A 13,438-nucleotide genomic window follows, 5' to 3' on the forward strand; every position below is an offset into this window, starting at 1 on the left:
ATCTGTAGAAAAGGAGATGTGGCTCGGCTGACTCAGAACTCATCCCACTGCACCTCAGGGAACTTGGACTTCTCAGGGAACTTGCTCATGAACGTCCTACAGAGGTGACTGACAGTTCCTAAACCCAGAGGTTCGAGATGGCATTTGCCTCAGACTGTTGGGCCTGCAGGAGAACGCAGGTGGCTGGCGAGGATGCTGTGAAGATTGACGGAAGCAACCCAGGATTCCCAGGCCTATCTCCATTTCAGGGATAATTGTGTTCCTTTTTGGTTAGTGTGATTTCTTAAGCATACATACATGTGATTTAATCTTGGAACCTTGGCGTTCCATTTGATCTGTAACTGATTTTTGTCTAGAACATTAAAATGTCTTCTTGGTTTGTAAATAACAGCACGGGAGCCTCTGCATTCACTTGCGTCTGTAGGATTTCCAGGCACAGGGGCCGCCTCCAGGGCCCGGCAGCACCTGAATTATCACCAGCTCTTACTTCCTGGGAGAGGTTCAGTGACTTGTCAGAGTCACCGTTAGAAGGTGGTACAGCTGGGGTCCCAAAGCATGAACTTAAGACGCAGAGTGCGAAGTGATTGAGAAAAGTTACACAGATGAATGCTTACGGTGGACAGAAGGGACCATACCATGTAACTGAGAGAATGAGAGCTTTGGGACAAAGCAGGGAAAAGGGATTTTGGGACATGGCTCAGGCACCACAGGTAAAGAACTATCGGACAACTAGGTATCAGGATAACAGGTGAAGAGGAGCAATAAGGAAGTCTGGGTTAGAAAGGGTGGTGGGAAGATGCCCAAGATGAACTTGATGCCTGGGGCCAATTAGATGCCCCATCTTCTCCCAGCTTCAAATGTCTTCGCCACCCAATGCCATGTGAAGTGTAGGCCAAAGTCTCTAGCACAATTTTATATATGGGGAAAAAAAATCATTTTTTTTAAATACAAGGCCCAGAAACCAAAGTTTGGGAAAGGAAAGCTCTGAGATTTTTGTTCATCAGAAGTGGGCATGAATAAAATAATGATGGAGCCGAAACCGGTTTGGCTCAGTGGATAGAGCATCGGCCTGCGGACTGAAGGGTCCTGGGTTCGATTCCGGTCAAGGGCATGTACATTGGTTGCGGGCACATCTCCGGTAGGGGGTGTGCAGGAGGCAGCTGGTCGATGTTTCTCTCTCATCGATGTTTCTAGCTCTCTGTCCCTCTCCCTTCCTCTCTGTAAAAAATCAATAAAATATATTAAAAAAAATAATGATGGAGATGCTTGTGCAAAGGACCTGGGGCCTGCGCAATGGAGCCACAGCCATTTGACAAGTGTGTCTTTGGCTAGGGCTCCTCACCGGGACTTCCACAGTGCATTTTTCATCTTAGGACTCTTATTTCCTCGCCAAGAGTTTTCACCGTGCAGATCAGTTGTCAAGGACAGAGTTAATTTTGTGGGGGAAATATTAGTGTCTTGTGGAGAAACAAACACGTAAACGTAATTACAGTACAATGTCCTGGTAGTTACAATGATGGAAGGTATTCTTCAGACCTTGGTGGACAGAGGAGGGAGCTGATGAGATGGTTTGGAAGTATTCAGAAGGTTCTCCCGAGTCCTTCACCATCAGCCATTCAATTTTCATAAAGCTATTCCTAAGTCTTAACCTTTTGTGAGAGCCAAAACGTCTCCAGATACTTACTTCCTACGGATGCTGAAAGCCAAGCCTCTACCTTTACTTCTTTTCGATGCCAGCTTTGTTTAGAAGCAGTGGGGTTTTGTTTTCAATATACGAGCATCCTATGTTCCTCGGAAAATTTAAAAAATACTGAAAAGTGAGGGGGAAACCCCACCTACTTTCTGTACTTGTACATCTGTAGTTCTCACCTTGGCTGCACATTAAAATGATCTCGGGAGCTATTTTTTTAAATCAGATTTTCTTGGTTTGGGTTGGGCATGTTTAAAAGCTTGCAATTGATTCTAAGGCGCAGCCAGGGTTGAAACCTACTGTATACGTAATTATTAATAATTCGGCCATTTAAAATAATCTTAATTCGTTTCAGTTTTTTTAAGAGTCACCCTCATCCTCTAATTCTCTTTTGTACCATAGAATTTCAATTATTTTTTACATGGTTATATAGTATTGTATTGGAGTAAATTTTTAGTAACTAACCGATTGATGGATATTGCAATTTTTTATACCTTCTACTCCCCCCACCCCCCCCCCACCAAAAAAAAAAAATTCTCATGCATCTGTGCAGTCTTGTCCTTTCTATTTTTTTCTGGAAATTTTCCCATAAGTGAACTTTCAGGATCTGAATTACGTACTTCTAAAATGTCCTCCAAAAAAGTGACAATAGTTTCTGCAGCTTTTTTCATCCAACACTCAGACTTGTGGGTTCCACACTCCTTCCCACGTAGGGACACCGCAGCTTAGGTGAGGGACCCGCTGAGTCCGCAGGTCCGGACCAAAGGCTGAGTCGTGGCCGGCGGGCTGGCTTCCGGCTCGCTGGAGGGGGGGAGGGAGGGGACCCTAAGTCGCGCTCCGCTCCGCCCCGCTGGCACCAGGGCGCCCCCATCCGCCGCTCCGAGAGCCCACGCCGCGCCGTCAGCCCGCCTCCCGGAAGGAGAAGGCCTGGATCCGCCCCTCTTCCGCCCGGCTTTTGTTGTCATTGGCTGGCGGCGGGGTATATTAGTACGTCATTTCCGCCCGCCCGGCCTTTCCGCGCTACCCAGGGAGGGCTCCATACGGCGTTGTTCTCGGTGAGTCCCCTGTGGGGTTCCCTGCGTCCTCCCAGGGCCGCTGGAACCACCTTCCTGCACAGACGAGGGGCGTGGGGACCGGGGGTGAGACCCGTAGATGGAGCGGGGCTCGGCGCCCTCCGCATCCGCCCGGCGGCGCGCACGTGGCCGACTGGGCCCGCGGGCTCCCACAATGCCCTCGGAGGCCGCGCTGGGGCCCGGGCGCGGGGCTGGGGTGCGGTCCGAGTTGCTAGTGGGCGCGGGTGCAGAAAGGGGGTGCACCGCGCTGCGGTCGCTTGGGACCCCCAGACTTTGGCTGTGAAACCAGAGGCCTAGGCCCCACCTTACACCTGCTGCTGGGGCGCGTCGGTTTTGAGGAAAAGGAATTGCTACCGGAGGGAGAGGTTAACTCCAGCGTGCCCACCGACAAGCTACTTGAATGTAAACGTGTCCATATCTCCACCGCCTTGGCTCTGCGTACGTTCTCGAATTTGCCTGCGCGTCTCACATCTGGTAGTTAGCTTTGCTCATCTAGAACTTGAGCTTAACTCCTGGGTACCTTGAGAAGTGTTTAAGTCTCAATTCGCCAGTTTGATTTAGTTTATTGCCCGGCTTTTGCCCCATCTTCACACCCCTTTGTCCTCAGTACGATTTGATGCGGTTAGTAGGTGTGTAGCGCCTGTATAATAAGGTGTCTCATCCCACTGGACTGTATGGTCATTCTAGAAGGTGGGCTAGATTCCATTTTACAAAGTTGCTTTGAGGAGTAATTAGAATGCACCTGCTCCCCTACCCCACTGAAATGAAAAGGACTAGATGGTTAACTTGTGTGTTTTTTTCAGGTTCCCACGTAACTTAAAGGGAAACTTTTCACAATGTCCGGAGCCCTTGATGTCCTGCAAATGAAGGAGGAGGATGTCCTCAAATTCCTTGCAGCAGGAACCCACTTAGGTGGCACCAACCTTGACTTCCAAATGGAGCAGTACATCTACAAAAGGAAAAGCGATGGTCAGTCATTGCTTTAGTGGACCTTTTTTTTTTTTTTTTTTGCCATTTCACCTTTCAGGGCAAATTTTGACTCCCGCCGATCTGATGAGAAGTGCTGGGTGAAGTAATTTCTGCGTCTGCTTTTGGAGGGCTCTCTCCTAAGTAATAAAACCAGATCTCTAGATTGAGGACAGGCTTTAAAACTAGTGTTCAGGCTGTGGTTGGAAGGAAAGGTTTCTGGGCTCCAGTGGAAAAGGGTCGTGGGACTTGAGTTGGGTCATGAAGGTGTGAGGTGAGATGATGAAGCTCATGAGCTGCGTTCCCCTCCCACAGTACCTTATATTTCATAGGTGCTGATAGAGGTTAGTTCAACTAAATCCGGAGGAAAGTCGAGCAAGAGATGGGAATTGGCAGTTGGGCTTGAGAGGTATTAAAAGAGGGGAGATAGGTTGTGACAAGAGTGTGGAAGGCATTACAGTGGGTAAAGCAGTTCTCAGCTCAGAGGTGGAGCTACAGAGGGATTTCAGCTATGACGGACAGAGTTTTAGATTGAATTTGGTGTCAAGGCAAAGGAGAGGAAAGGGCAGTGAGAGGCCAGACAGTGGGCAACAACTCCTAGGCTTTACTGCAGAGAAAGAGGATGGTGACCTGCCGATTGAAAGCTGCACACTATTAAAGCTCGGGGTGGAGGCCAGTCTTGGCCGATGAACTTCTGAGTGTCGGAAGTGTGCTATATTAACGGCAGGACTTTCGCTGACACCAGTAGAGCTTGCCTCTATGACTGGAGTTGATAGTGCTCTCTGCCACATTCAGCTGTTTAGAAGAATGCCCATTGGCAAAGCCAGGCCACGTGCTAACACCTTTGCTGCCACTAGGCATCTACATCATCAACCTGAAGAGGACCTGGGAGAAGCTTCTGCTGGCAGCTCGGGCCATTGTTGCCATCGAAAACCCAGCTGACGTCAGTGTCATATCGTCCAGGAACACTGGCCAGGTTTGTGGAACAATATGCTTGGTTTTTATTATTAAAAAGTAAACATTTAAAAATACACATTTTGGGATGTATGGAAGAGTATAAAAATAACCCATGTGATTTCACTCTAGAAATGTTGAGCTTCATTTTTCATGTCATCTATTTTCTTGTGCCACTAAATATTGAGAAACGACCCTGATGGAATGGCTCATCAAATTTAATGGTAGTCAAATTTTTTATATTTAGATGAAGTGTACTGGGTTGCCGTAAGAGAAATTTCGTTGTCAGCTGCAAAGTTTTTCAGAAAGGTTTTCAACTCTCCCTCCTGGCAGCATGCCCGGCTTTTCCCTTTTCCCATCCCTGCTCCTAAAAGAAAAGAAAGGTTGTCTTAAGAGTATAGTGCTAGTCCTCTCATCCAAGTCTTCATAAGAAACAAGAGTAAGGATCTTTTCCAACTTAAATAAAAAAGAGCTTTTTTATTCACCCCATTTCTAATTTTTTTTTTAAAAAAAATGCTTGGCTTTTATTTGAACAGAGCTTTTAAAATGAGAGAATCCTTTCATGTTTCATTGTTTAGCTTGACAATAAAACTAGTTCCCATTAACTTCCAGGGTATTTTGTGGGAGTTGGTTGTTCCCCAGAGGCTGGCTTGTGACCGGATCCCTCCAGTTTGGTGCCTGGTAGAAGAAAGTCTGCTGTAGAATGAACTTAGTGACCACTCTCACGCTTCCTTCACTGAAAACTTGCTAAGCATTTATATTGATCTAGGAAGTGTTGCTAGGTGCTTAGGATATAGCTGGAAAACAGCCAGATCTGCCTTTTGGAAGGCAGACAGGAAATAATAAGCTCTAGAGGAGAAAAGGTGAGGGAAGGTAAAGAAAGCTGGCTGTGAGCCTATCCAATGGTTAAGTTCAACAGGGGGTTGGGGCATCCGTGGGGAGGGGTGTGGGATGGGAATGGGGGGATGAGGACAAATATGTGACACCTTAATCAATAAAGAAATTAAAAAAAAAAAGAAAGCTGGCTGTTTCTGCTTTTGTAGTATAGCTGTGATAACGGGACCAGAGCTGGAAGTGCTTACTGGTTATCAGGCACTCTTGTATTGGTTCATTTAATTTTATAACCCTACTAGAGGCCCAGTGCACGAATTCGTGCATAGGAGGGGTCCCTAGGCCTGGCCGGCGATTGGAGTCGTCTTGCCCAGTCCTGATTGGGGCCAGCTGGCCGGTGGGGGTGGGGGGATTGGTGGAGGGGACCTGGGGAGTGCACTGACCACCATAGCAACTGGTCAACTGGACTTTCAGTTGTAAGGGTCGTAAGTTATTGGTCAGGTAACATGGAGGACAGAAGAATTGCTGGAATTTGATGCTTTCATTTTTGAGAAAGGGATATTTGGGGGTTCTGGCTAAATAGGCTGCTTCACGTGATCACAACCCATCACATGTTTATTCTGAGTTCCTCGGTCTGGAGCGCTGCTAACTCGTAATGTTAATTCTTAAGCGAGCTGTGCTGAAGTTTGCTGCTGCCACTGGAGCCACTCCTATTGCCGGCCGCTTCACTCCTGGAACCTTCACCAACCAGATCCAGGCAGCTTTCCGGGAGCCAAGACTTCTGGTGGTTACTGACCCCAGGGCTGACCACCAGCCTCTCACAGAGGCGTCTTATGTTAACCTGCCCACCATTGCTCTGTGTAACACAGACTCTCCTCTGCGCTATGTGGACATTGCCATCCCTTGCAACAACAAGGTAACTGCTTTCAATCTAAACTAGATCTTGAGAATGAGTTCTTCAGAGATGGTTGGGCATTCCTCTGCACATTGTTAGAGCTTGGAGTTGCGGCCACTGGTGGCCCATTGACTCTCAAGTGTAGGTAGTGTGCTACACGAGAGGCAAGATTTTTGCAAACACCACAAGGGTCTCTGGCCCAATGAGTGGAGTTTGATAGTAATTCTTGCTACAAGTATGAGTTGAATGTATGAGAGTTTTAAGGATATGAAAACATTTGAAAAATGGTCTGTTTTCTGCTTTCTCCAAATTTCTTGCTTTACTTGGGACTCTCAGGCATTACTCAGCCTTTCTGTTTTCAGACCAACTTGATGAATCCTGCTGTAAGATCCTTAAAAGGTGGGCTGCATATGGTTCAAGTTGGTCCGGTTTGTCACTGGTCTCAAAACCTGAGTTTCCCAAATGTTTTTAATTAAATAACCAGTGTCCTGGCACTGATCTTGGGGTATTTAATTTTGTTGCCTAGGATAGAGGCTTAACAGCAGTACTTTTGTAAAATCTCAACCAATCAAGGTTGAGAGCTACTGATAAAAAAAACAATCTTAATCTTCCTTATTATAAACACTTATACTAAGCCATGTCTGTTCTCTTGGAACCAAGAACCTAGATGATGTGGGTTTGGGTTAGATGGAACGGGAGGTACACAGTTTGGGGTTGACCAAGTGTCGCTTTTATATATATATATTTTTTTAATTGACTTCAGAGAGGAAGGGAGAGGGAGAGAGAGCTAGAAACATCAATGATGAGAGAATCATTTATCGGCTTCCTCCTGCACGCCCCACACTGGGGATCAAGCCTGCAAAACAACCCGGGCATGTGCCCTGGCTGGGAATTGAACCAGGACCTACTGATTCAGGGAGATGGTCAACCACGGAACCCCATCGGCCAGGCCCAAGTGTCACGTTCTAATATCCTGGCGTTCTTGTAGGGGGCTCACTCAGTGGGTCTGATGTGGTGGATGCTGGCCCGGGAAGTACTACGCATGCGTGGCACCATCTCCCGTGAACACCCGTGGGAAGTCATGCCTGATCTATACTTCTACAGAGATCCTGAAGAGGTAAGCGTCCTCCACAAAGGCTTATGGTCACATAAGCAAATTGGACACCTTGGTTTATACTTCTTGCAAGTCAGTCCTTATGAGAAAAACAACAACAATTAAAAAAAACACTTTTTTTTAAAAACCAGATTGAAAAGGAAGAGCAGGCCGCTGCTGAAAAGGCTGTGACCAAGGAGGAATTTCAGGGTGAATGGACTGCTCCTGCTCCTGAGTTCACTGCTGCTCAGCCTGAGGTTGCAGACTGGTCTGAAGGCGTGCAGGTGCCCTCTGTACCCATTCAGCAATTTCCTACTGGTATGTACAGTAAAACCTCCTAATGGCGGGGGGGGGAGGGGGGGGGAAGGGTGTTAAACCCAAAGTCCATTAAAAAATTGATAAGTTGGTTTACCTGTTTTTACTTATGTAGACACGTTTGTAATTAATATTAAGTATGAAAAGTTAATCTTCACAGTAAAGTTTTCTATATGTATTACTGTAATTTTAAATTTGTACTGAGTAAGTCTAGTCACTTCGAGTAAACAAATGCACATATCTGAGATATGGTTTAGCACATGTCAGAACATCCAAGGAAAGTCATACCATTTAACAACCAATTACCTCATGTGATGTGGTGTGATCATATTCTAATCATTGGCTGAACATTTACAAGTGATGACTCTTGAGTTTAAATATGTAGTCTATAGTTGTAGATACATAATGTTTATGTCAGCGAAATCACTAGTGTTTTTTCCAACATGGCCTATTCACTAAAATTTGTTAAAAATAACAGTATGGATTAATAACAAAAATAACCTGTTAATTATGAGCAAATCTTGGTTAAAAGCCTTTTAAAATTAATAGGGTGTTAATTTTCACATGACATATGGACTGGAAATTTTGCCCATTAAATCCGAAGTCTGTTCAATCAAGGTCTGCAAAGTCAATGGTTGAGACTGAATCATGATACAAGTGCATCAAGCTGGTGTTTTGGAACGTCCGTTTTTAACTTGAATGATCTCCATGGCCCTGTTAAAAAGTTCGTCCCAAAAATGCTGTGTTAACTTGAGAGATTGAATTCAGGTGCATTTGAAGTGATCTGACTTTGAAATGTGTGTCTGACAGAATCAAGGCAGATTGCTGGTGCCAGGAAGGTGACAAAAAGTACTATGGGAACAGAGCTGATGGCTTTTTCTTTGTATTTTCTTAACAGAAGACTGGAGTGCTCAGCCTGCCACTGAAGACTGGTCTGCAGCCCCCACTGCTCAGGCTACCGAATGGGTAGCAACAACCACTGAGTGGTCCTAAGCTGTTCTTCCACAAATTCTTAACGGAAATAAGGTTGATGGAAAATAAACAGTTTCTAAAAGTCGTGTCCATTTGTTTGTTTTTTATTCCAGATCAAGATGCCTGGAATTACTTTAGGTGCCTTGACAAGTAAGTGTATTGCTTTTCACTTGGGAATTTTCCTGAGCTGCTTTTTTGTATAAGGATCATCATGTGTTCTGGAAATAGATGTGAATAGCTGCACATAAGTGTTAACCCTAGGAATATTTTTCCAAGGCCCTGATACTCTTAACATCTGTATTGGTCAATTCTATAGAATCCAGAGTTTAGTTGGTTTTCATTGACAGTCCTATTTGACAGTTGTATGGCCATTGTATGGGTAATGTGGCAGTAAAGACCCACTCTGGGCAAAGGTGGGATATGGTCTTCAATTGTGGAACCACTGGAGGGGTCAGAGCCTTCCCAGCTTTGAGAGGCATCTATTTTCTGTCACCTAGTCAGCTTACCTACAGGTTCTGGGAGAGGGTTGTACAAGTGTGAGAAATGCTATAGAATTATAGCATAGTGCTCTGTGCATTTCAGTTCTATTAAGAACATGGCTCTCTGCTGATGTCACAGTGCCACTCGGCCAAGTGAAAACCATTGTCTTCAATGAAAATAGAGCAATTAAGTGGATCCAGGTTTGGAGTGGCTTCAAATGATTTACATAGATTCATTGTACCCTTGGAAATTGACAATGTCCATGTGACTGTTCTCAAGGCCCCTTGCAGTGGAGCAGAGGCAGTGGGGACCCCTCAGCTCCAGCAGCATTAGCTTCATAGAAAGTCTGCCACAGGCTGTGTTTAGGAACAAGTTTGAACAAATCGCCCATGTCCTTCAAAGCTCCAGTGTTTGGAGTTCAAACCCATGACAAGAGGTCAACACCTGCAGTAATTTCTGGAATCGGGGTGGCTGGAAAGCAGGGGTTGGTGAGGAGAAGGAACGCTGGGTATAAGGGCCAAGTGAGGGATGGAAAGCTCATTTGTCAGTATGTCTTGGGGTCAAGGAGGCTGTTCAGAGACCAAGGAATAGGAAAACATGGTCAGTTTCATCTGGAAAATACATTCTTTGGTTCTAAATTGACTCCTGTCTCCAATGCTGAACCCTCCAGAACTACCCAGTCTATTCTCTTACTACCTCAGATCCCTTCCAGTCCTGTGTCTTAGTGCCCAATATCTTCAACCTGGAAACATTGCTGCATTCCTCTTGTTGGGGTGCTTGTCTTCTGGCATTGGCACAACAGCAAATGGCCTTTTATCTCCCATAGAATCTAACTTGAAGGATGAGATGTCTGGCACGGTTGTTGTACCCCATACCGGAAGCCAGGTCCTAGATTGGGAAATTCTTTACAGACTCCTTACCTGGCTGAGTTAAATTTGCCCCGAGGATCATCCTCTTAACCTTCATGAGATGTCGCAGGCACGTACAGGAGCCATCAGACAAAGGAGTTCTTCAAAGTAGTGCCACAAAACAGCCCAGCCACCTGGCTGGTCAGTGGCAACTTATATCCACCCTCAAAAGAGGCCTCATGCCAGTTTGTGATGCTTGTACTACATAAGCTGATACATCCTTGCCTGCACACATGCATATGGCCAGTTGGCCCTGATCATCTGGCGTACTCTTATTAGGGTTCCTACACAACCCCTTACACAGGATGGTCTTCTAGGGGTACCCTGCCCATTTGCCAGCTCCTTCAAGAGTCTGCGACAAGAATGGGTCCATCCTTGGTGAAGCTCACATTCCTGTCCCCACATAGGGTGATGGCCTACTAGCCACTATTGCTTGTGCCATTGTGGCCACTGTATAAGCCTGTAAAGACAGTCCAGCTGCCCTGATGGCTAAAGGGCTACTTTGCTCAGCATCTGAATCAAACTATTCGGTTCGTCAGTATCCATCTGGGCAGTCTCAGCTGTCCATGTAGCAGGGTTCTTGACTAGACCCGTCCTTACACCACATGGTCTCGGGGAGGGGTGTCATACCTCCTCGGGAACAGACTAGGGAGTACCCCTCCGTAGGAGTTTCATCTCTTGATGGGGTCTCATGTCACAGGGTTTGCAATCACTGTGACGGGCTGGTACTTATTGCTGCTCTCTGTTGATAGTTACTAAAACTAGGTTAAAAAAAAAAAAAGGGTTTCCTCCCTAATTTTGTATAAAAATTTTCATAAAAACAGCCTGCCTAGTTATGTTGAACATTGCAATTCACTGAAGTTTAACTGAGAAAAAATAAAAATACATTAACCAATATCAAATATTGAAATGAAAATACCATAAACTATAACCTCCACAGTAGATTCCTGAAATAAAGACTTTCATCCAAGCCTGGCCAGCGTGGCTCAGTGGTTGAGCATTGACCTTTGAACCACGAGGTTAGTTTGATGCCTGGTCAGGGCATATGCCTGGGTTGCAGGCTGGATCCCCACCCAGTGTGGGGCCTGCAGTGGGCAGCTGATCAGTGATTCATCACTGATGTTTCTCTGTCCCTCTCCCTCTCTGAAATCAATAAATGTATTTTTGAAAAAAGGAAATAGTGCTTGACCATTAATGCAAATCTATTAACTCAAATGGCCACAGATTACCTAAGATCTGTGATTTTCTCAAGGCATTTTCTTAACAAACCACCAGATAAAATGGTAGGTGCATGGCTGTTGGTAAGCAGAGAACTAAAACAAAGGTAGTTCTCTTTTTGGAGATCATTCCCATTAATGTTGGGTCCTTCATTGTGCATATTTCCTGTCTCTGTATTGATAGCAGTAATTAGAATCAGGGCTCCGCATTGCCATGTGCTGACATCTGACCAAGATCCCCTTGACCAACTTCAGTCAGGCTCCTCAACTCCTTTCCCAACGAGGTCTGTACCTCTGTCTTTGTATCGTCCCATTTGAACAAAAATTTAGCTGAGTCATTTTAGCAAGAATGCCCTACCCTTGATAATCTAATTGAATTCCTCATCCCCCGTTATCCTCCCCACCCCCATAGTGATGTCTGCTCAGTGGGTCCTGACTCAGCAAGAATCCTATCAACGGTTTAGCCAGAAATCCCCCAACCCCGCCGGATATTTCCTCTTAGTAATTTTCCGTTCAACGACTCCCTCAACCTGCTCCTGGGCTATAAATCCCCACTTGTCCGTGTTGTCTTTGGAATTGAGCCCAGTGTTAAACTGAAGTCTCTTTCCCTCCTATTGCAACAGCTCCTGAGTAAAATCTGTTTTTAACACTTGAATTACTGTTCAGCTCGGGTTTTCTTTAACACAGTACACTGATCCATTCTTGTTCTGAGTCTCTATCTTTGCTAGAATCCTTGCATTTTGCTACCCTGTGTCCACCCTTTCCTTCTCTAATAGTAATGTTACAAGCCATGAATTGGGCTCAGAAAGTTGAATAGGAGAAACATGCCACCTTAAGAGAGAGGTTTTTTTGTTGTTAATCCTCACCCCAGGATATTTTTCCATTGATTTTTAGAGCGAGGGAAAGACAGAGAGAAACATCCATGTGAGAGAAACAAATCGATTGGTTGCCTCTTGCACAGGCTCAGACCTGGGCCAGGGAGGAGCCTGTAACCGTGGTACGTGCCCTTGACCAGAATAGAACCTGGGATCCTTCGGGCCACAGGCTGACGCTCTATCCACTGAGCTTAACCGGCTAGGGCAAGAGTGAGTTTTAACACAGCAAGTTGGATAAAGCCCAGTCCCTTAATTAAGGAACATAATGTACATTATTCCACAGGTCACTAGTGGCCAAACACAATTCACAATTTTGCCTGGGCAGAGGATAGGAGAGAGAGGAGAGGGGGAAGGGGAGTGGAGGGGCAGCAGGGAGAGGGAGGGAGGCTGGTGTGGAGCTTGGGAACACAGAGAGGCTTTGTCCAAGCTGCTGGCAGCTCAGATGGTGCTGTATTCTTCTGTTTACCAAAGTTGGGGACTGTGTAGCTGAAAATCGGTAAGATCAAGGTCAAAGTCTCGATGGAGACAGATTTGCTCTGAAAGTTAGGATTGAAGGACAAACGAAGAACCATTTAGGTTTGTTTCTTTCAGTTTTGATCAACCAATTCATTATATACCTTGAAATAATTAAATGGTCTTACAGCTATTCATAAAACTCATTTTTTCATATTTCTACAGGAAAAATAGAATTTTTGTCATGAATCTGAAAATCTTTGGCTTGTTTTTTATTTTTAAGTCTTTTAAATAAAAAACCAATTTTTACAACACATTTTGACACATGGTTTTGTTAGGTAAGTAACAATGCTCTAATTGTGGATGACTTCATGTATATTGAAGCTTTAGGGTGAAATAATAGAGATGTCTTTATCTCATCAGATGACTTCCCTCTATAAATGATCCACTCATTTCGTACTTATCTTCACCAATCTCCATAACAAGATGTCATACCCTCCAGCCCTTTTTCTGCTTGAATAATCTATACACTCATATAAAATAGTGTATGTTTCACTGTAAATGAGTATGGATTTATTTTTAAAGTAGTGAAAACGTTAAAGAATTTGATAGTGGTGTTGCTTCTTTAACCCTTAAATATATTTTAAAATCTCTCCTTTTTATGCCTAAAATTTTGAATTCTATGGTACATATATAAGTTATATTACAATAAAAAC

The 13,438-nt window shown here is 44.9% G+C and overlaps 1 protein-coding gene and 2 non-coding genes across 3 annotated transcripts; all 3 read left to right on the plus strand.

The window, feature by feature from the left end:
* Nucleotides 1-2,681: 2,681 nt before the first annotated feature.
* On the plus strand, nt 2,682-8,875 carry RPSA (ribosomal protein SA). Its single transcript, XM_054729609.1, has 7 exons — nt 2,682-2,745; nt 3,567-3,732; nt 4,587-4,705; nt 6,185-6,430; nt 7,398-7,526; nt 7,655-7,820; nt 8,716-8,875. Exons 2-7 carry the CDS (start codon nt 3,600-3,602, stop codon nt 8,808-8,810), a joined length of 888 nt encoding a protein of 295 aa, XP_054585584.1. The 5' UTR covers nt 2,682-2,745; nt 3,567-3,599; the 3' UTR covers nt 8,811-8,875.
* Nucleotides 4,373-4,522, plus strand: LOC114228640 (small nucleolar RNA SNORA62/SNORA6 family). The gene has a single exon (XR_003614770.1). It is a non-coding gene; the product is annotated as a small nucleolar RNA SNORA62/SNORA6 family (small nucleolar RNA).
* On the plus strand, nt 6,494-6,646 carry LOC114230005 (small nucleolar RNA SNORA62/SNORA6 family). The gene has a single exon (XR_003615839.2). It is a non-coding gene; the product is annotated as a small nucleolar RNA SNORA62/SNORA6 family (small nucleolar RNA).
* Nucleotides 8,876-13,438: the final 4,563 nt, after the last annotated feature.

The sequence above is a fragment of the Eptesicus fuscus genome, chromosome 18 (genome assembly GCF_027574615.1).
Source record: "Eptesicus fuscus isolate TK198812 chromosome 18, DD_ASM_mEF_20220401, whole genome shotgun sequence".
Lineage (NCBI taxonomy): Eukaryota > Metazoa > Chordata > Mammalia > Chiroptera > Vespertilionidae > Eptesicus > Eptesicus fuscus.

Coding starts and splice junctions, on each gene's coding strand:
- RPSA (XM_054729609.1), top strand. CDS start 3,600: ATGTCCGGAGCCCTTGATGTCCTGCAAATGAAGGAGGAGGATGTCCTC. Junction 6,431..7,397: donor CCATCCCTTGCAACAACAAG/GTAACTGCTTTC, acceptor GCGTTCTTGTAG/GGGGCTCACTCAGTGGGTCT. Junction 7,821..8,715: donor CATTCAGCAATTTCCTACTG/GTATGTACAGTA, acceptor TTTTCTTAACAG/AAGACTGGAGTGCTCAGCCT.